This window comes from Lytechinus variegatus, chromosome 14 (assembly GCF_018143015.1).
Source record: "Lytechinus variegatus isolate NC3 chromosome 14, Lvar_3.0, whole genome shotgun sequence".
Classification (NCBI taxonomy): Eukaryota; Metazoa; Echinodermata; class Echinoidea; order Temnopleuroida; family Toxopneustidae; genus Lytechinus; species Lytechinus variegatus.
The window spans coordinates 33134704-33157287 of NC_054753.1; the positions used below are offsets into that span (position 1 = coordinate 33134704).

General features: G+C 38.7%; 2 protein-coding genes across 2 annotated transcripts; both read left to right on the plus strand.

Moving 5' to 3' along the window:
- The first annotated feature begins 1297 nt into the window (after positions 1 to 1297).
- On the plus strand, positions 1298 to 5678 carry LOC121428117 (carboxypeptidase N subunit 2-like). The gene is made up of 2 exons (XM_041624709.1): positions 1298 to 1362; positions 3017 to 5678. Exon 2 carries the CDS (start codon positions 3024 to 3026, stop codon positions 4941 to 4943), a length of 1920 nt encoding a protein of 639 aa, XP_041480643.1. The 5' UTR covers positions 1298 to 1362; positions 3017 to 3023; the 3' UTR covers positions 4944 to 5678.
- Positions 5679 to 8685: 3007 nt separating this feature from the next.
- Positions 8686 to 10563, plus strand: LOC121428119 (leucine-rich repeat and immunoglobulin-like domain-containing nogo receptor-interacting protein 3; the record flags this gene model as incomplete). Its single annotated transcript, XM_041624710.1, has 1 exon — positions 8686 to 10563. A coding segment is annotated over one exon (1143 nt), but the record flags the coding sequence as incomplete, so codon positions are not given.
- Positions 10564 to 22584: the final 12021 nt, after the last annotated feature.

Consider the following 22584-nt stretch of genomic DNA (forward strand, 5'->3'; position numbering starts at 1 on the left):
CACGAAGCGCGAGTTCAGATGTTGGATAAGCACTAATTGAGACAAGAAAATTGAACACTGAACATTTTTTTTATCATAAACAAGATGCGTATGCAAACATGAAGTGCGAGCAGAAATGTTTAAATATACTGACCATAAAAGGAACCTGTTAAATATTTGAGGTGACTCATGGATAGGTACATAATCATCTCCCCGATTAAATAATACACTGGCGTAAACCCCACTTGAATAGTATAACGTCATGTATTTACGCCCATGAAATAGTGCTCACGCGAGCTAAAAAAAAGATTTTCCAACCCGAAACCTGTAGAGTTTAAGCAATCTTATTATTATTTATTTTTTTACTAAAGAACAATATATTTAATAAACAATTTATTGTTTAGATGCAAAGGGCCTTCAAACATAACTTTTTTTTTAAGTGCTTAGACTTCACAGGTTTCAGGTTGGAAAATCAAATTTCTTCAGCTCGCGCTTCACGCTAGCATTATTTCATCATTGGCATGGGCGTCTGGAAGCGTGAAGCACGAGTTGAATTTTGTTTCTAGATTTAGATCTAATAACATAGCAATCAATGCACGTTTTTATCATGAAAACGATGGGTATCTTCCAAATAAATGATTCGAGGGCAAAGTGCGAGCCGATGTTATACTGACCCGAAAGTAAACCTGTTTGATAACACAAGCCGAATATTTTTGGTGATTTGGGCTAGGCTTCCAAAGACATTCACACACACAAAAAACGCACAATTTGATGGGATGGGTTATTCAATGGGCCGGGTTTGTTGCTATGTGGATGCTTCAATTATCTTTCTTTTGTTGAGCATACTTGAAACCCTCAATTAACATGAGAACGGGATCATACCCGAGTAGATCGGTAGGAATACAAAGATACATTCAAATAATTTCTATGTAGTGTAACAGGTGGACTTAAAGAATCCATGCAGGGGATCTAATCCGCAATCATTCATTCGATTTAAATAATGAGTCAATGAACAACACGTCATTTCGAACGTCTGGACTTTAGACTCTACATTGGGTAAGCAACGAACGCTTCCTGATCCTCACCTCAATATTTACAAAATACAAATATTATATTAATATCCCTGATCGAAGGTCTTCTCCCGGATTTTATGGTTTCATTATTCCATATTATCAGCGTGTGACAGCATAGGTCCATGGTGACAGGCACAATCGTTCTACAGCAGTCTTCAAGCAGGGAAAATCTAGTTCGCAGTTCAATGGTTCTAACGACATGATTGGATAAGAGTCTTATTTCAAAACCATCAGAATCAACGGTTCGGGCCTGAAGTCGTGATTATTTTGACTTTGTTTACTCCGTACACCCTTTTATATAAGCAAAAAGGTGAGATGATTTACACATAATTATGTACCTTTAATGTTATGATTTTAGTTATCATCTTGGCATCTTCCTAAATATCGAGATATAGACACAATTTTTGTTATCATTAACTAGAAGAAAACAATTTGCATTGCTATTTAAAACTTGTTTTCCTTGACCCCCCTTGATTGTTTATCAACATTTCTTTTAACTGATTGCTTCTATGGTGGTGATTCAATCAGGGGCTTTAGGAAGAACGTCTATAATGGACATCAAAGTTATGGTTCCGTTCCAGACTGACACTTTGTGCTCAAGAATAAATGAATATCTGTATTTCCGGTGAAGGAAATTTTACATTCTACAGCACCTATCACATCAACATTTTACGATCAATTCTCCATATATTACCATTTACGCAGGGGCGGCGATTCTGGGGGGGGGGGCACAATGTCCCCACTTTTTGAAGTACTGAAAAGTGTCATTTTTACACTAGAAAAATGCGCCCTCGCGAACGTCTATTGTGCCCTTTCCCCCGGGCCTTTCCCCTGAGTAGGATTCGTTTTAGGTATTACCAAGTATCCTTTCTCGTACAAGGTGCCATTAAAAAAAATATGCCCCCTCTCGAATGTGTTACGTGCCCCTTTCACCAGAGGAAAAAAAACGTTTTATGTGTTACCAAGTGCCCTTTCTGGTATAAGTTCCCCTTTTCGGATCAGTGCCCCTTTTTACCCAAGAAAAGTGCCCCTCACGAACGTGTTCTGTACCCCACTTTCTCTTGAGAAGGAACCGTTTTATGTGTGAGCAAGTGCCCCCTTGCCTTCCTGTAAGTGCCCTTTCTCGAATCAGTGCCCCTTTTTACCCAAGAAAAGCGCCCTCACGGACGTGTTCTGTGTCCCTTTCATACCTGAGAAGGACCCGTTTCATGCCGTTAGCAAGTCCCACTTTGATTTTTCCCGTATCAATGCCCGTGTTTATCCAAGAAAAGTGCCCCTCACGAACGTGTTCTGTGCCCCTTCACATGAGAAGGACCCGTTAGGACACGAATGCCTTTGAAAAAAGAAAACAATATATTTTAATTTTGTCATATATGTTACTACTTATGAAGAAAAAAAACCTTGTAAGAATAATCCTACGTGCCCTAGGTTTCATGAGTCATTTGAGTGGGGTAGATAAGTGTCGTATAGATGATGGGGGGGGGGGGTGTACTTGGTGGCTCTTCCATGTTTTTACAACCAAGAAAAAAAAATGGAAAGGTAAAAAATGAAGGAGTAAAGGGTAAAATGTATTATAGTCTGAATAGCACATACATCACAAAACTGGATTTACGTTATAAAAATATCACCATTTTTGTTCGCTCGCTCGTAGATTTTACATGATACGCCATATCAACCCCCCTCAATTTGTTTTGGCTCATTGCGCCACTGTTTTTTCTTTATTTTGAGATAGTGCCCTTTTCGAAAACAATGTGCCGCCACACTTTCTACTTCGCTCCGCCGTCCCTGCACTTACAAAGAATAATTTTGGCAGACTTATGTAAAAAGACATAACAATTTTGGTTATACAATCTGTAACAATGGGAACTGTAATGACACATTGGCCATATGAGCTTTTTCATGTCACCACAACTCTCAGGGAACTTTAACTAATAATGACCGTCTTTCCATTATTTCCTTCTCAGTAAAACAATGGATTGTCCTTCAAGAAGTCTAATAATAGGATGCATCTTCTTTAGCTTCGTGGCGTCTGTCTCTCCATGTCCCCCTAGATGTAGATGTGATCCCAACCAGAAGGTCTCCTGTACCGGAAGTAATCTCACAACCATACCCAGTGGCCTCCCAAATACAACACTGGTACTTCATCTTGATCGGAATGGCATCGAAATCATTAGACAGAATGCCTTCTCAAACCTACAATACACTGAAGAACTCTCGATAGCACAGAACAGACTTCACGAAATTGAGAGTGGTGCTTTTACGGGTTTGTCAAACCTTGATAAGCTCTTTTTGAACGATAATCTAATAACAGGGTTTCCTTCAGGAATCTTTGCGCCATTGATCAAGTTGACGGAGCTTAATCTTGGTGGCAATCGCTTTCCTGTAATTCCTGGAAACCTATTTGGATCGATGCCTTTGTTAGGACGCTTGTTTCTTGAGAACAGTGAGGTCGATCTTATCATCGAGTCTCAAGCCTTTGGTGGACTTGTAAACCTCGCGGAACTGTCACTCCGGTCTAGTCGGATCAAGAGCCTTTCCCCTGGAACATTTCAAGGGCTAAATAATCTGCTCATTTTAGATCTTAGTATGAATACATTTGGTACTCCTACAAGAGATGGCGCCAAAACTATTTCTTCGCTAAAAGGAAAACAGCACCCCAACGCAGGCCTAAATGCGCTTGGAGAGGGGATTTTCGCGGATCTTAAAAGTCTCATCGACTTAAATATGAGTTCGTGTACTTTGACAACCATCAATAAAGAACTGTTCAGAGGTTTAACTTCACTTCAGCATCTTTACCTTTCTGGGAATAAATTGGATGGTATTGTTGAGAACACCTTTTGCGAATCGCCGAAGCTAGTGCTACTCGAACTAGATGGAAACCCTCTTGAGAACATTGAAGTCGGTTCGTTTAATTGTCTGAACCAACTCGGATATTTGAATCTGAACCATACGAGTATTGGACGAACTAAAGGAGCTTTGTTCAAAGAACTTCACCAACTGGTGGTGGTCTCCCTAAGCCATAGCGGTCTTGAAAAAATTGCTGATGATTCCTTTCAGAACAAATCTAGATTGACTCGGATAGATCTAAGTGACAATGACATTGAGTGGTTGAATGCAAGCATGTTCTATGGAACGCCTCAGATCGGGACACTTCGCTTACAGAATAATCAAATAACAAAATTGCCAGAGAACCTCTTTGCTGATGTTGCCGGACCTCTGAACTTGTCGCTAAAAGGAAACCCCTTGGTTTGCGATTGTCAACTGGATTGGATTTCAGGATGGTTGTTGGAGAATGGAGGAAATCTTGACAAGTGTCTCTGTGATCAACCCTCTGCTCTCCACGGTCTTCATCTTGACAGTATCCCCTACGACAGATTCCACTGTAAACCATACATAATCATAGACATTCCGCAGATTTACAACGCAACACCAGGAGACAAGCGGTTCGAACTAGTCTGTCCTGTTGGTGGTAAACCGCCCCCTACGATCACATGGACGATCCCAAGTGGCGAAAAGATATCCAAGAACACCGTCCATGAGTACGAAAATGGCTTATATCGCGTTCGTGGAAACGACACCCTCGTCATCAGGGAAATAACATCAGCAGTCGAGGGGTGGTTTACATGCGAGGCAACGAACATTCTTGGACATATATCTGTCGATCTTGAGGTAAAGGTCGTCCACGTACCCAGTAATTGGATGGTAGCTTTCCTTGCGGTGATGATCGTGTTGTTTATTGGATGTGCTTTGTGTCTTGTTGTTACATTCCTGAAACCATGTCGACGTCGAAGGCGCAGAAGGGAACTCATAAGGACACCAGCTCGAAGGGTTGACCCTCGGTACGGTCCACTCAGTCCCATAGCTGAAGGAAATGAAACCGATGAATTATGATGAATTATATCGTCAACTGTGATGAACTGAACTATGACAGACCATGACGCACTGTAAGAATTGTTGATCCGTGATCGTACATTATGTAACGTGTGCAAAATGATGTTAAAGACTGAAGGGTAACGTAAGAATGGAAAATGAGAAAGACATGAAATGCGATATACCAGTAATATAAACATTCATGCTGGAAAATGTAGGTTGCAACATGAACGGGATATTGTTGTTACTTACAAAATTTTGACTTTTTGCACTTATTAATTGTGCTTACGCATAATACAACAGGCCTATGTATATTATGCATCCTTTTAGAACTAAACAAGTAGAGCGCATCTGGCCATTACGCGATTCAATAAAGCAGCAGTGCTGACTTTCAAAATGAGTATGAAAAAAATATTCACAACAAACACCATCCACATAATGTGCTACTACGTTCATTGACCCTAAATGACATTTGACCTTAATCAAGTACCTACGACCTGTGCAAGATGAACAATGATACTGGATTACCCCTTTGTCAACATTTCATTATTCATCATATCTATACAATTTCAAGTTATGATGGCAATTCAACATTTACCTACAACGTCGCCAAAGCTTATTGTCCTTAAATGACTTTTGACCTTGGTCATGTGACCTGAAACTCGCACAGGATGTTCAGTGATACTTGATTGCTCTTATGTACAAGTTTTATGAACTAAATTCCATAAATGTTGAAAGTATTCAACAAATACCCCCAATATGACCAAAGTTCATTGACCCTTAATGACCTTTAACCTTGGTCATGTGACCTGAAACTCAGGCACGATGTTCAGTAATACTTCATTACCCTATGTGCAAGTTTCATGCACTAGGTCTTTCTAAGTTATGACATTTCAGAAACTTAACCTTGGGTTACGATTTCAATGTTAATTCACCCAACATGGTCTAAGTTCATTGACCCTAAATGACCTTTGACCTTGGTAATGTGGCCTGAAACCGGGGCAGGATACCTTATGTCTAAATTTCATGAACTAGGTTCGTATACTTTCCAAGTTATGACGTTATTTCAAAAACTTAACCTTAGGTTAAGATTTGATGTTGACGACGCGACCGCCGTCGGATAAGCTGCGCCTATAGTCTCGATCTGCTATGCAGGCGGAACAAAAAGGAGAAAAAATGCTTGGTAACAAGGAGAAACCAGTCTCTTTTAATATGTAAGTTTTCTGTTTGAACTCTAATTGAGTTACAATGAATTAAAAGTCAACTCAAATTATTAAAGCAAGTCTACTTTATTCATTTAGAAGAATGCCCGAGATGGATAATGACAAAATGCAACTATATCCAGAAATAAATACAGACGAGGATAAATTGAAGCATACATAGACATACCTATACCAGGAACAGAAATAAAGAGAGAAATAGAGAGAAGGAATAAAGAGGGAGAGAAAGAGAGAGCGAGGGGGAGAGGGAGAAAAGACACTGAAACTCAGATGACAACTAAAAAAAAATATTTTTCTCTTTCAATTATCAAAATGTGTAATACTACCGTTAATGGCTTTATTATTGATTCATCAAACTTTGCAATCTAGAAAAGTAAGTTTTCTTGCGCGGTCGTTCCCGCGCTCTCTCTTTATTTCCTACACGTTTAAGGCATTTTTTATTCCTGAAAAGTACGATGACATCTTCATTCTCATCTCACCTCTAACCTATGCTGTGTAAATGAGTGTGCATTGAATACATCTCGAGTGTTAACTTCTCATTTTACCGAGTTGGTTTATGTAGAAACTGGTTTTGGCCATCACCCAGTTTTCGAACTAATAAAAATTTGCATGTTCGCTTCGCTCGCTCATACATCAATATGCATGGTTAGCCCAACTTTAGTTATTTATGCAATAATTAATACTTTTAACTCTGAAGATAATGGAGGTGCGCCCCCACAACCCGTGTATTCAATGAAATTACTGACGTCACAATGACTTCTGCGCAGAGTGAAAACTTTTATCCAATCGGGTCGCGGTAACCAAGGGAATGATGTAGGCGCACCTGTTTGTTTATTTTGCATCGTAAAGCAAACAAAATTGAATTGATCTTCGCATACGGACAAACTTTGGCTTACATTATATTCATGGAACCTTATTCAAATTGCCTTTCTTCTTTATTAGGATTAATATTCTTTCGCTTTCTCTGAAAGATGGTCAACATAATGTTTTTAAGGTAAATAAATAACATTGTACGATATCTATTTCTATTCAGAACGATCGTCTTTTTACTTTCGTCCCAAAAGTATTAGTGCAAAAAGTTGATACCGGGCTTTACCGGCCATGCCAGTTCGAGGTGTAAGGCAATAGAGATTCATATGAAAAAAAAAACACTTGCAATATTACTTATTAATTGTATGTTAAGTTGCCCTTTGTCCTCGTATATGTGTATATGTGCGATCCTAATAAAAGAAAGCCCACAACGACCACTAACTTTACACATGCAATACACATAGGCGGGTCAAGGGGGGGGACAACCCGAGAGACCGGGGCCCCCTCTATTGGCGGAGCAAAAAAAGACAAAAAAGGAAAGAAAGAAAGAAAAAAAGAAAAGAGCGGAGGAAAAAAGAAGAGAGAGACGAGTGAATAAAAAATAATGAAATGGGGGGAAAACTTGGAAAATAAAAATAATCTTTCATCACTGTGGAGCGTTGTGGCCCAGTGGATTAGTCTCCGGACTCTGAAACAGAGGGTCGTGGGTTCGAATCCCAACCATGGCGTAATTTCCTTCAGCAAGAAATTGATCCACAATGTGCTGCACTCAACCCAGGTGAGGTAAATGGGTACCTGGCAGGAATTTATTCCTTGAAATGCAGCGCGCGTAACAGCTGCACTGCTAAAGCCAGGGTAATTATGCTGCATATACTGTAGAGCGCTTAGAGACTTCTGACAAAGTAAGTGTTAAGCGCTATATAAGCAAGTATAATTATTATTATGTATAAAATTTTCGATCGCGCTTCGCGCTCGCATTGGCTGTTAAGTGATATACATAACTTGTTCAATACTGAGCTTAAATACCAAATTTGGAAGTCAATATACAAAACATATTCACCTCGGAAATCGAACTTTCATAATTTTGTGTGATTTACAAATTGATTTTTATAAAGTGCTATGTAAAAATATCCGTTTTCAGGTCTGATTGTCAAAACGTATCAGCTAGCGCTGCATGCTCGCATTTTGATTGGCGAATTATGTTTGTGGCAATATTGATTACACAACAAACTACTTAAAATCTCATTTTCATGACAGTTTATCAAAAAGTTTGGCTCGTGATTTGGGTTACACTTCGTAATTCCGAAGGTTCTTTATTCCGAAGGTCGTAATTCCGAAACGCGTAAATTGCATATACCTCGATGTTCGTTAATCCGAAAGCGAAAAAGGATTCGTTACTTTTGACATTTGTGTCGTCATTCCGAAAACGAAATAAGGTTCGTTGTTCCGAAGGTTCGTTAATCCAAAAACGATATAAGGTTCGTTGTTCCGAAGGTTCGATAATCCGAAAACGAAATAAGGTTCGTTAATCCAAAAATGAAATACGATTCGTTGTCCGAAGGTTCGTTAATCCAAAAACGATATAAGGTTCGTTGTTCCGAAGGTTCGATAATCCGAAAACGAAATAAGGTTCGTTGTTCCGAAAACGAAATAAGGTTCGTTAATCCAAACATGTAATATGGTTCTTCATTCTGAAGGTTCGTTAATCCGAAAAATCGAAACCGAAATCGAAAATCAATAAAGAACTGTTCAGAGGTTTAACTTCACTTCAGCATCTTTACCTTTCTGGGAATAAATTGGATGGTATTGTTGAGAACACCTTTTGCGAATCGCCGAAGCTAGTGCTACTCGAACTAGATGGAAACCCTCTTGAGAACATTGAAGTCGGTTCGTTTAATTGTCTGAACCAACTCGGATATTTGAATCTGAACCATACGAGTATTGGACGAACTAAAGGAGCTTTGTTCAAAGAACTTCACCAACTGGTGGTGGTCTCCCTAAGCCATAGCGGTCTTGAAAAAATTGCTGATGATTCCTTTCAGAACAAATCTAGATTGACTCGGATAGATCTAAGTGACAATGACATTGAGTGGTTGAATGCAAGCATGTTCTATGGAACGCCTCAGATCGGGACACTTCGCTTACAGAATAATCAAATAACAAAATTGCCAGAGAACCTCTTTGCTGATGTTGCCGGACCTCTGAACTTGTCGCTAAAAGGAAACCCCTTGGTTTGCGATTGTCAACTGGATTGGATTTCAGGATGGTTGTTGGAGAATGGAGGAAATCTTGACAAGTGTCTCTGTGATCAACCCTCTGCTCTCCACGGTCTTCATCTTGACAGTATCCCCTACGACAGATTCCACTGTAAACCATACATAATCATAGACATTCCGCAGATTTACAACGCAACACCAGGAGACAAGCGGTTCGAACTAGTCTGTCCTGTTGGTGGTAAACCGCCCCCTACGATCACATGGACGATCCCAAGTGGCGAAAAGATATCCAAGAACACCGTCCATGAGTACGAAAATGGCTTATATCGCGTTCGTGGAAACGACACCCTCGTCATCAGGGAAATAACATCAGCAGTCGAGGGGTGGTTTACATGCGAGGCAACGAACATTCTTGGACATATATCTGTCGATCTTGAGGTAAAGGTCGTCCACGTACCCAGTAATTGGATGGTAGCTTTCCTTGCGGTGATGATCGTGTTGTTTATTGGATGTGCTTTGTGTCTTGTTGTTACATTCCTGAAACCATGTCGACGTCGAAGGCGCAGAAGGGAACTCATAAGGACACCAGCTCGAAGGGTTGACCCTCGGTACGGTCCACTCAGTCCCATAGCTGAAGGAAATGAAACCGATGAATTATGATGAATTATATCGTCAACTGTGATGAACTGAACTATGACAGACCATGACGCACTGTAAGAATTGTTGATCCGTGATCGTACATTATGTAACGTGTGCAAAATGATGTTAAAGACTGAAGGGTAACGTAAGAATGGAAAATGAGAAAGACATGAAATGCGATATACCAGTAATATAAACATTCATGCTGGAAAATGTAGGTTGCAACATGAACGGGATATTGTTGTTACTTACAAAATTTTGACTTTTTGCACTTATTAATTGTGCTTACGCATAATACAACAGGCCTATGTATATTATGCATCCTTTTAGAACTAAACAAGTAGAGCGCATCTGGCCATTACGCGATTCAATAAAGCAGCAGTGCTGACTTTCAAAATGAGTATGAAAAAAATATTCACAACAAACACCATCCACATAATGTGCTACTACGTTCATTGACCCTAAATGACATTTGACCTTAATCAAGTACCTACGACCTGTGCAAGATGAACAATGATACTGGATTACCCCTTTGTCAACATTTCATTATTCATCATATCTATACAATTTCAAGTTATGATGGCAATTCAACATTTACCTACAACGTCGCCAAAGCTTATTGTCCTTAAATGACTTTTGACCTTGGTCATGTGACCTGAAACTCGCACAGGATGTTCAGTGATACTTGATTGCTCTTATGTACAAGTTTTATGAACTAAATTCCATAAATGTTGAAAGTATTCAACAAATACCCCCAATATGACCAAAGTTCATTGACCCTTAATGACCTTTAACCTTGGTCATGTGACCTGAAACTCAGGCACGATGTTCAGTAATACTTCATTACCCTATGTGCAAGTTTCATGCACTAGGTCTTTCTAAGTTATGACATTTCAGAAACTTAACCTTGGGTTACGATTTCAATGTTAATTCACCCAACATGGTCTAAGTTCATTGACCCTAAATGACCTTTGACCTTGGTAATGTGGCCTGAAACCGGGGCAGGATACCTTATGTCTAAATTTCATGAACTAGGTTCGTATACTTTCCAAGTTATGACGTTATTTCAAAAACTTAACCTTAGGTTAAGATTTGATGTTGACGACGCGACCGCCGTCGGATAAGCTGCGCCTATAGTCTCGATCTGCTATGCAGGCGGAACAAAAAGGAGAAAAAATGCTTGGTAACAAGGAGAAACCAGTCTCTTTTAATATGTAAGTTTTCTGTTTGAACTCTAATTGAGTTACAATGAATTAAAAGTCAACTCAAATTATTAAAGCAAGTCTACTTTATTCATTTAGAAGAATGCCCGAGATGGATAATGACAAAATGCAACTATATCCAGAAATAAATACAGACGAGGATAAATTGAAGCATACATAGACATACCTATACCAGGAACAGAAATAAAGAGAGAAATAGAGAGAAGGAATAAAGAGGGAGAGAAAGAGAGAGCGAGGGGAGAGGGAGAAAAGACACTGAAACTCAGATGACAACTAAAAAAAAATATTTTTCTCTTTCAATTATCAAAATGTGTAATACTACCGTTAATGGCTTTATTATTGATTCATCAAACTTTGCAATCTAGAAAAGTAAGTTTTCTTGCGCGGTCGTTCCCGCGCTCTCTCTTTATTTCCTACACGTTTAAGGCATTTTTTATTCCTGAAAAGTACGATGACATCTTCATTCTCATCTCACCTCTAACCTATGCTGTGTAAATGAGTGTGCATTGAATACATCTCGAGTGTTAACTTCTCATTTTACCGAGTTGGTTTATGTAGAAACTGGTTTTGGCCATCACCCAGTTTTCGAACTAATAAAAATTTGCATGTTCGCTTCGCTCGCTCATACATCAATATGCATGGTTAGCCCAACTTTAGTTATTTATGCAATAATTAATACTTTTAACTCTGAAGATAATGGAGGTGCGCCCCCACAACCCGTGTATTCAATGAAATTACTGACGTCACAATGACTTCTGCGCAGAGTGAAAACTTTTATCCAATCGGGTCGCGGTAACCAAGGGAATGATGTAGGCGCACCTGTTTGTTTATTTTGCATCGTAAAGCAAACAAAATTGAATTGATCTTCGCATACGGACAAACTTTGGCTTACATTATATTCATGGAACCTTATTCAAATTGCCTTTCTTCTTTATTAGGATTAATATTCTTTCGCTTTCTCTGAAAGATGGTCAACATAATGTTTTTAAGGTAAATAAATAACATTGTACGATATCTATTTCTATTCAGAACGATCGTCTTTTTACTTTCGTCCCAAAAGTATTAGTGCAAAAAGTTGATACCGGGCTTTACCGGCCATGCCAGTTCGAGGTGTAAGGCAATAGAGATTCATATGAAAAAAAAAAACACTTGCAATATTACTTATTAATTGTATGTTAAGTTGCCCTTTGTCCTCGTATATGTGTATATGTGCGATCCTAATAAAAGAAAGCCCACAACGACCACTAACTTTACACATGCAATACACATAGGCGGGTCAAGGGGGGGGGGGACAACCCGAGAGACCGGGGCCCCCTCTATTGGCGGAGCAAAAAAAGACAAAAAAGGAAAGAAAGAAAGAAAAAAAGAAAAGAGCGGAGGAAAAAAGAAGAGAGAGACGAGTGAATAAAAAATAATGAAATGGGGGGAAAACTTGGAAAATAAAAATAATCTTTCATCACTGTGGAGCGTTGTGGCCCAGTGGATTAGTCTCCGGACTCTGAAACAGAGGGTCGTGGGTTCGAATCCCAACCATGGCGTAATTTCCTTCAGCAAGAAATTGATCCACAATGTGCTGCACTCAACCCAGGTGAGGTAAATGGGTACCTGGCAGGAATTTATTCCTTGAAACGCAGCGCGCGTAACAGCTGCACTGCTAAAGCCAGGGTAATTATGCTGCATATACTGTAGAGCGCTTAGAGACTTCTGACAAAGTAAGTGTTAAGCGCTATATAAGCAAGTATAATTATTATTATGTATAAAATTTTCGATCGCGCTTCGCGCTCGCATTGGCTGTTAAGTGATATACATAACTTGTTCAATACTGAGCTTAAATACCAAATTTGGAAGTCAATATACAAAACATATTCACCTCGGAAATCGAACTTTCATAATTTTGTGTGATTTACAAATTGATTTTTATAAAGTGCTATGTAAAAATATCCGTTTTCAGGTCTGATTGTCAAAACGTATCAGCTAGCGCTGCATGCTCGCATTTTGATTGGCGAATTATGTTTGTGGCAATATTGATTACACAACAAACTACTTAAAATCTCATTTTCATGACAGTTTATCAAAAAGTTTGGCTCGTGATTTGGGTTACACTTCGTAATTCCGAAGGTTCTTTATTCCGAAGGTCGTAATTCCGAAACGCGTAAATTGCATATACCTCGATGTTCGTTAATCCGAAAGCGAAAAAGGATTCGTTACTTTTGACATTTGTGTCGTCATTCCGAAAACGAAATAAGGTTCGTTGTTCCGAAGGTTCGTTAATCCAAAAACGATATAAGGTTCGTTGTTCCGAAGGTTCGATAATCCGAAAACGAAATAAGGTTCGTTAATCCAAAAATGAAATACGATTCGTTGTCCGAAGGTTCGTTAATCCAAAAACGATATAAGGTTCGTTGTTCCGAAGGTTCGATAATCCGAAAACGAAATAAGGTTCGTTGTTCCGAAAACGAAATAAGGTTCGTTAATCCAAACATGTAATATGGTTCTTCATTCTGAAGGTTCGTTAATCCGAAAAATCGAAACCGGGAAAACCACAGGAAGGGCAAGTGTGGTGGTGTGCATGGGCGTCAATCCAAACTTGAGCATGGGGGCATTTTTTTTCCTGGGAGGCACTAGGGGGTCCTTGCTTTTTCGGGGGAGGGGGCACCGGCCATTTTTTCCGGTGTGTGTGTATGTGTCACAAGAGCGGATCCGACTTTCGCCAATAGGGGACGGGGCCCAAAATTATCTTCACCTATATTTTTTCCGATCAGTCACTACTTAGTTTTATTCTTATAAAACAACTTAAAAACAAGAAATAATCTCATAAGTTTATAAAAAGCGATTTTTATTTTACTTTTATGTATTTTGTCCTGAAAATTTAATATTCTGGGCAATGTTATGTGTGATCCTGAACTAACCCTACAGGGCTCCGCCGCGAAGCGGCGGAGCCCTGTAGGTGAAGACCGAAACAATCGCTTTTACCATACCCCGTAGGGAGTACGCCAAGGGTGTTCCTCCCATTTAGGGCATGGACTAGTAGCATTACTTGTCCGTCTTTCAATTCATATTTCAGATTTAAATCTCTCACAGTTGATGCAATCTCTCTCTGGAGGTCCATGTTTTGCCGTCAGCAAGGATGACATTAAGAACACGTGCGTTTGTTTACAATCTGTCACCCCATCGCTTCATGCATATTCATTAATCTCTCTGCAAAGCCTGAATATTCATGTTTGCTGCGCCGACACCGCGCATGCGCAGTCTATTTTCGACTTTCCAAGATGGCTTCTACAACATGGGAACATTTTGACAGCACTGGATAATCACGTTTTTTTTCTCATATTAATTTTCAAATCAGGATTCTACAGGGTTTGCTGGTTGTCCAGGAAGTTCGTGAGTATATATGACTAGAAATTTTTATCTTTTAAAGCATTATGTCCAAAATAAGCGAACCAAACTGACGGTTTGCGGCGCATGTCAATAGTTGAGCGTAGGGCTCCGCCGCTTCGCGGCGGAGCCCTGTAGGGTTAATCCTGAACAAGATTCGTACTAACTAGATGGGTAATGCGAACGAAAAGCACGAGCAGAAATTTGTATTAACTGTTCAAGCATTATCGAAAAGGGACGTGTTAAGGACTGCTGACAGTTACCCACGAAATCGGTATATATTTCAATAATCCGAGCGCGAAGCGCTAGCAATTTTTTTTGACATTCCGACCTAAAAAATGGTCATTCTAAGCACTTTTGGTATTAATAGATGGTATAGGTATGTAACTAAACAATTGATTGAACAGGCAATTCTGGCGCGAAGCGCAAGCAAAAAATTAATATAGTAACATGAATTTTTTTTGGCAAGTCTTCCCCTCACATTATTTCATTCACTCGTCTACCTCCTCTTATTTTCTTCTTTTTTCTTCTTCTTTTCCTTTTGTCTTATCTTCTTTCTCCTTTTTTTTGCTCTGGCAGTTTTTTTCTGGGGGGCACCTTGGGGGACACACCAAATCTCAGGGGAGGGGGGGGGGGCACGTGCCCCCTGGCTCCCGGAAGCTACGCCACTGGACACAATAGCAACATGCAAGCATGTCACTTTTATAGGTATACTTTAAACTTAATACCATGACGTATTGCTGAAGCCCGTCTCCTTTCTCCCTCTCTCAACGTACCCCCTCTCTAGCTCTCTCTATCCCACCACACACACAAACACACCCACCAACCCACACACAACCTCTTTCTGACTTTGTTTCCTTCAATATGACCTTTGAATATATGAAAACTATATGAAAGGATGCCTTTATTATGCTTTCAACAAGAATGTTAAGAAGCTTTACGAACATGTCTGTTAAATACTGAAATTTTTTCCATGAAAATCGAGTTGCCTGATTATGTTACATTGTGACACGAATAATGATGTATAAATAAACTCAAAATAAAATGCATCACTTGTAATATTTTATTCAAATTTCAAGAATATGACATATTATTTTCATCATGACTTGTAGTAGAGGTGTTATATCTTCCAAATTTCATCCTCCTTCTTTGCTCAACTGTGCCTTACATTACTCACTATCTTCAGTGGATTACACTTTGATACCAGTTACTTCCACTCCCTGGCCATAAACATGTCAACAAGTGGTCAGTGTAGTGAAGGTACAACTTGTGTCCTTTGCTCCAAAGTACAGTATGTAAAAAAAAGTTTGTCCATGTATTAAGACGATTCATCCTAGTCAGAGATTAATGAATATCAGAAAAGAAATTTACCAGAAAAAATAAAAGAGCAACCCCTAATCTTTTTCCTGGTACCTTACTAATGCAATTTACACTGCTCATGTCTGAACCAATGAAGCTAAAATACAAAATTGGTGGTTAAAGGGGGCTGACTGATCAGCCCGGGAAAGCAACCTTTTCAACCTTGCATATTAAAATATCCTCATTAAAATTAGGATTATTCATTTTAACCACATTCAGTAACAAAAATCATTCAGCTCAGTGAGGCATCAGTGAGAGATTCATCTCATACTTACTTGCCATACCTTGCAAAAATGTAATTTGTACCTGTTGTCTATCTGATCAATTTGTTCAGTCATGCATGGTGTCATTGGTTAAAAAACAAAAAAAAAAGGTATCAATTTGGCTTATTTAACATGTAATATTTTAAAATCTTGAAATATTAACTCTTAAAATTTTGATTACCTTTTTAATAAATAATGTTTTCAGTTTCCCTTATGCATCCCTTTAAGAACCAAGTCAGTATCATTATAAAAATAACATTTTAAATTTTAAAGGGCAAATCAACCCCAACAAAAATAAAGAAAAAGACAACAAAAGAAATGTGAAACATCATAATTTTTCTTCATTCTGTGTTTAAACTGTGTTTGATTTGTCCCTGAACATGTTGAAAATAAAGAGCTTTGCATTTCAAAATTGCAAATATTGAAATAGTCTATACCGTATATGTAATAAAATACAAAGGAAATAGTGAGTGTGTGACATCATCCACCTTCTCATTTGCATTTCACCCTTGTTATGCTTATAAATGTTTTTTTTTGCCGTAAGTAACGGCAGAAGCTTCTGTCTTCTGATTCGCTGAAAGTAACAGTACGGTACGCGTACGTACGGTCTTTCCAGATCCATTACACTTTCGTCATACTCCACGCCACAGCTACATGAAAAAAAAAAACCCACCACGCACGTACCCCGGCGTCGTACGTACAGGAACGGCTCATAGACGGCTAGCTGCGCTGCTTTTGAATACGAATTTACCAACCGTTAGTTGCATCGAAAAGTTACATGATATTAGGAGTGGGCTATACATGGGTCAAAAATACTTTTTTTGTAATTTCAATATGGGAACAGTTTTTTTTTATTCCTTGTAATGTATCTCAACATGAAAAGACAATATTTTTTGTCTCGGGTCCGAGAAAAAAGTGTGCCGGGCCAAAATCCAAAATGGCCGCCAAAACCACCCAAAATCACAGTTTTGGCCACAACTTCTTTATTTGGTGGTCATTTTCTTTGGTTTTGGTGTCTATTCATATGTATTTGGGGGCAGGCAATTTGTTTTTCCTATAATTAGTACTTTTAAACCATTATTTGTAGAGTTAAAAGGTAATTATGCCTAAATTTTTCAATTTTTATAGCCTTTTTTCAGCCAAAAAATAGATTTTATCATCCTGGGGTTCTTGGATATTAGATGGTACGAGGTCAACAATAGCAAGCAGCATCATAGAGCTATATCGCTTTTATTCCTCTACTATGAGTTTTACGGATATTTGTGAAATATATCTTAAATAAAAAAAATGTTAATTATCCATAGGTGCTATACAGTATACAATGTACTGTACATACTGCACTGCATACATGCATTGGGTGTCTGGAAAACGAAGACAGAAGACCGGGGACACGTATCACACTCGTGTGAAAGCGTTTGTAGTTCACGCACGAAGTGTGTACAAAGCAGTGCAAAGTGTGTACAAAACACGTGCGCGGGTTAGAATGGACTTTGGACCTTGCCCCCTACACGTACACATGTTCTCCCATTGACATAACGCATGTCCCGGTCTTCGATCTTCGTTTTCCAGACCCGTTGTTGGGTGTCTGGAAAACGAAGACAGAAGACCGGGGCCATCGCATCCGTCTAGCTAAAATAAACCATTATTATATTCAGGTCAAATTCAGGAATATTCTGATATCGGATATGTAGTCAGTTATGATTGGTTGATAAGTTAATGATTAATTGTAAGGATATCGTTATCAGCAGCTAGGGCATAATTAATACATAACAATTATAACGTACAATACACCTCATACTGCGCAATCACGTACAAGCAGTCTCAACTTAACTGCCGTTTGCAACTACCATTGACATTACGCGTGTCCCCGGTCTTCCGTCTTCGTTTTCCAGACCTGTTGTTGGGTGTCTGGAAAACGAAGACAGAAGACCGGGGCCATCGCATCCGTCTAGCTAAAATAAACCATTATTATATTCAGGTCAAATTCAGGAATATTCTGATATCGGATATGTAGTCAGTTATGATTGGTTGATAAGTTAATGATTAATTGTAAGGATATCGTTATCAGCTAGGGCATAATTAATACATAACAATTATAACGTACAATACACCTCATACTGCGCAATCACGTACAAGCAGTCTCAACTTAACTGCCGTTTGCAACTACCATTGACATTACGCGTGTCCCCGGTCTTCCGTCTTCGTTTTCCAGACCTGTTGTTGGGTGTCTGGAAAACGAAGACAGAAGACCGGGGCCATCGCATCCGTCTAGCTAAAATAAACCATTATTATATTCAGATCAAATTCAGGAATATTCTGATATTGGATATGTAATCAGTTATGATTGGTTGATAAGTTAATGATTAATATTGTATGGATATATCGTGATGTGAATGATAATTGATTGAGCAATACATCGCGCTCAGCTCAGCTGGCAATAAATTTTACTACCATTGACATAACACATGTCCCCGGTCTTCGATCTTCGTTTTCCAAACCTGTTGTTGGGTGTCTGGAAAACGAAGACAGAAGACCGGGGCCATCGCATCCGTCTAGCTAAAATAAACCATTATTATATTCAGATCAAATTCAGGAATATTCTGATATTGGATATGTAATCAGTTATGATTGGTTGATAAGTTAATGATTAATATTTGTATGGATATCGCAATCACGTACAAGCAGTCTCAACTTAACTTCAGTTTGCAACTATATACATTTATGATAATTGATTGAGCAATATATCGCGCTCGATCAGCTCAGCTGTCATGAAAATTTTACTACCATTGACATAACACATGTCCCCGGTCTTCGATCTTCGTTTTCCAAACCTGTTGTTGGGTGTCTGGAAAACGAAGACAGAAGACCGGGGCCACGCATCCGTCTAGCTAAAATAAACCATTATTATATTCAGATCAAATTCAGGAATATTCTGATATTGGATATGTAATCAGTTATGATTGGTTGATAAGTTAATGATTAATATTGTATGGATATCGTGATGTGAATGATAATTGATTGAGCAATATATCGCGCTCAGCTCAGCTGGCATTAAAATTTTACTACCATTGACATAACACATGTCCCCGGTCTTCGATCTTCGTTTTCCAAACCTGTTGTTGGGTGTCTGGAAAACGAAGACAGAAGACCGGGGCCATCGCATCCGTCTAGCTAAAATAAACCATTATTATATTCAGATCAAATTCAGGAATATTCTGATATTGGATATGTAATCAGTTATGATTGGTTGATAAGTTAATGATTAATAATTGTATGGATATCGCGATCACGTACAAGCAGTCTCAACTTAACTTCAGTTTGCAACTATATACATTTATGATAATTGATTGAGCAATATATCGCGCTCAGCTCAGCTGTCATGAAAATTTTACTACCATTGACATAACACATGTCCCCGGTCTTCGATCTTCGTTTTCCAAACCTGTTGTTGGGTGTCTGGAAAACGAAGACAGAAGACCGGGGCCATCGCATCCGTCTAGCTAAAATAAACCATTATTATATTCAGATCAAATTCAGGAATATTCTGATATTGGATATGTAGTCAGTTATGATTGGTTGATAAGTTAATGATTAATTGTAAGGATATCGTTATCAGCTAGGGCATAATTAATACATAACAATTATAACGTACAATACACCTCATACTGCGCAATCACGTACAAGCAGTCTCAACTTAACTGCCGTTTGCAACTACCATTGACATTACGCGTGTCCCCGGTCTTCCGTCTTCGTTTTCCAGACCTGTTGTTGGGTGTCTGGAAAACGAAGACAGAAGACCGGGGCCATCGCATCCGTCTAGCTAAAATAAACCATTATTATATTCAGATCAAATTCAGGAATATTCTGATATTGGATATGTAGTCAGTTATGATTGGTTGATAAGTTAATGATTAATTGTAAGGATATCGTTATCAGCTAGGGCATAATTAATACATAACAATTATAACGTACAATACACATCATACTGCGCAATCACGTACAAGCAGTCTCAACTTAACTGCCGTTTGCAACTACCATTGACATTACGCGTGTCCCGGTCTTCCGTCTTCGTTTTCCAGACCTGTTGTTGGGTGTCTGGAAAACGAAGACAGAAGACCGGGGCCATCGCATCCGTCTAGCTAAAATAAACCATTATTATATTCAGATCAAATTCAGGAATATTCTGATATTGGATATGTAATGAATTATGATTGGTTAATGATTAATTGCATGGATATCGTAATGTGAATGATAATTGATTGAGCAATATATCGCGCTCAGCTCAGCTGGCATTAAAATTTTATACCATTGACATAACGCATGTCCCCGGCTTCGATCTTCGTTTTCCAGACCTGTTGTTGGGTGTCTGGAAAACGAAGACAGAAGACCGGGGCCATCGCATCCGTCTAGCTAAAATAAACCATTATTATATTCAGATCAAATTCAGGAATATTCTGATATTGGATATGTAATGAATTATGATTGGTTGATAAGTTAATGATTAATTGTATGGATATCGTAATGTGAATGATAATTGATTGAGCAATATATCGCGCTCAGCTCAGCTGGCATTAAAATTTTATACCATTGACATAACGCATGTCCCCGGTCTTCGATCTTCGTTTTCCAGACCTGTTGTTGGGTGTCTGGAAAACGAAGACAGAAGACCGGGGCCCCGTCGCATCCGTCTAGCTAAAATAAACCATTATTATATTCAGATCAAATTCAGGAATATTCTGATATTGGATATGTAATGAATTATGATTGGTTAATGATTAATTGTATGGATATCGTAATGTGAATGATAATTGATTGAGCAATATATCGCGCTCAGCTCAGCTGGCATTAAAATTTTATACCATTGACATAACGCATGTCCCCGGTCTTCGATCTTCGTTTTCCAGACCTGTTGTTGGGTGTCTGGAAAACGAAGACAGAAGACCGGGGCCATCGCATCCGTCTAGCTAAAATAAACCATTATTATATTCAGATCAAATTCAGGAATATTCTGATATTGGATATGTAATGAATTATGATTGGTTAATGATTAATTGCATGGATATCGCAATGTGAATGATAATTGATTGAGCAATATATCGCGCTCAGCTCAGCTGGCATTAAAATTTTATACCATTGACATAACGCATGTTCCCGGTCTTCGATCTTCGTTTTCCAGACCTGTTGTTGGGTGTCTGGAAAACGAAGACAGAAGACCGGGGCCCCGTCGCATCCGTCTAGCTAAAATAAACCATTATTATATTCAGATCAAATTCAGGAATATTCTGATATTGGATATGTAATGAATTATGATTGGTTAATGATTAATTGTATGGATATCGTAATGTGAATGATAATTGATTGAGCAATATATCGCGCTCAGCTCAGCTGGCATTAAAATTTTATACCATTGACATAACGCATGTCCCCGGTCTTCGATCTTCGTTTTCCAGACCTGTTGTTGGGTGTCTGGAAAACGAAGACAGAAGACCGGGGCCATCGCATCCGTCTAGCTAAAATAAACCATTATTATATTCAGATCAAATTCAGGAATATTCTGATATTGGATATGTAATGAATTATGATTGGTTAATGATTAATTGCATGGATATCGCAATGTGAATGATAATTGATTGAGCAATATATCGCGCTCAGCTCAGCTGGCATTAAAATTTTATACCATTGACATAACGCATGTCCCCGGGCTTCGATCTTCGTTTTCCAGACCTGTTGTTGGGTGTCTGGAAAACGAAGACAGAAGACCGGGGCCATCGCATCCGTCTAGCTAAAATAAACCATTATTATATTCAGATCAAATTCAGGAATATTCTGATATTGGATATGTAATGAATTATGATTGGTTGATAAGTTAATGATTAATTGTATGGATATCGTAATGTGAATGATAATTGATTGAGCAATATATCGCGCTCAGCTCAGCTGGCATTAAAATTTTATACCATTGACATAACGCATGTCCCCGGTCTTCGATCTTCGTTTTCCAGACCTGTTGTTGGGTGTCTGGAAAACGAAGACAGAAGACCGGGGCCCCGTCGCATCCGTCTAGCTAAAATAAACCATTATTATATTCAGATCAAATTCAGGAATATTCTGATATTGGATATGTAATGAATTATTATTGGTTAATGATTAATTGTATGGATATCGTAATGTGAATGATAATTGATTGAGCAATATATCGCGCTCAGCTCAGCTGGCATTAAAATTTTATACCATTGACATAACGCATGTCCCCGGTCTTCGATCTTCGTTTTCCAGACCTGTTGTTGGGTGTCTGGAAAACGAAGACAGAAGACCGGGGCCATCGCATCCGTCTAGCTAAAATAAACCATTATTATATTCAGATCAAATTCAGGAATATTCTGATATTGGATATGTAATGAATTATGATTGGTTAATGATTAATTGCATGGATATCGCAATGTGAATGATAATTGATTGAGCAATATATCGCGCTCAGCTGGCATTAAAATTTTATACCATTGACATAACGCATGTCCCCGGGCTTCGATCTTCGTTTTCCAGACCTGTTGTTGGGT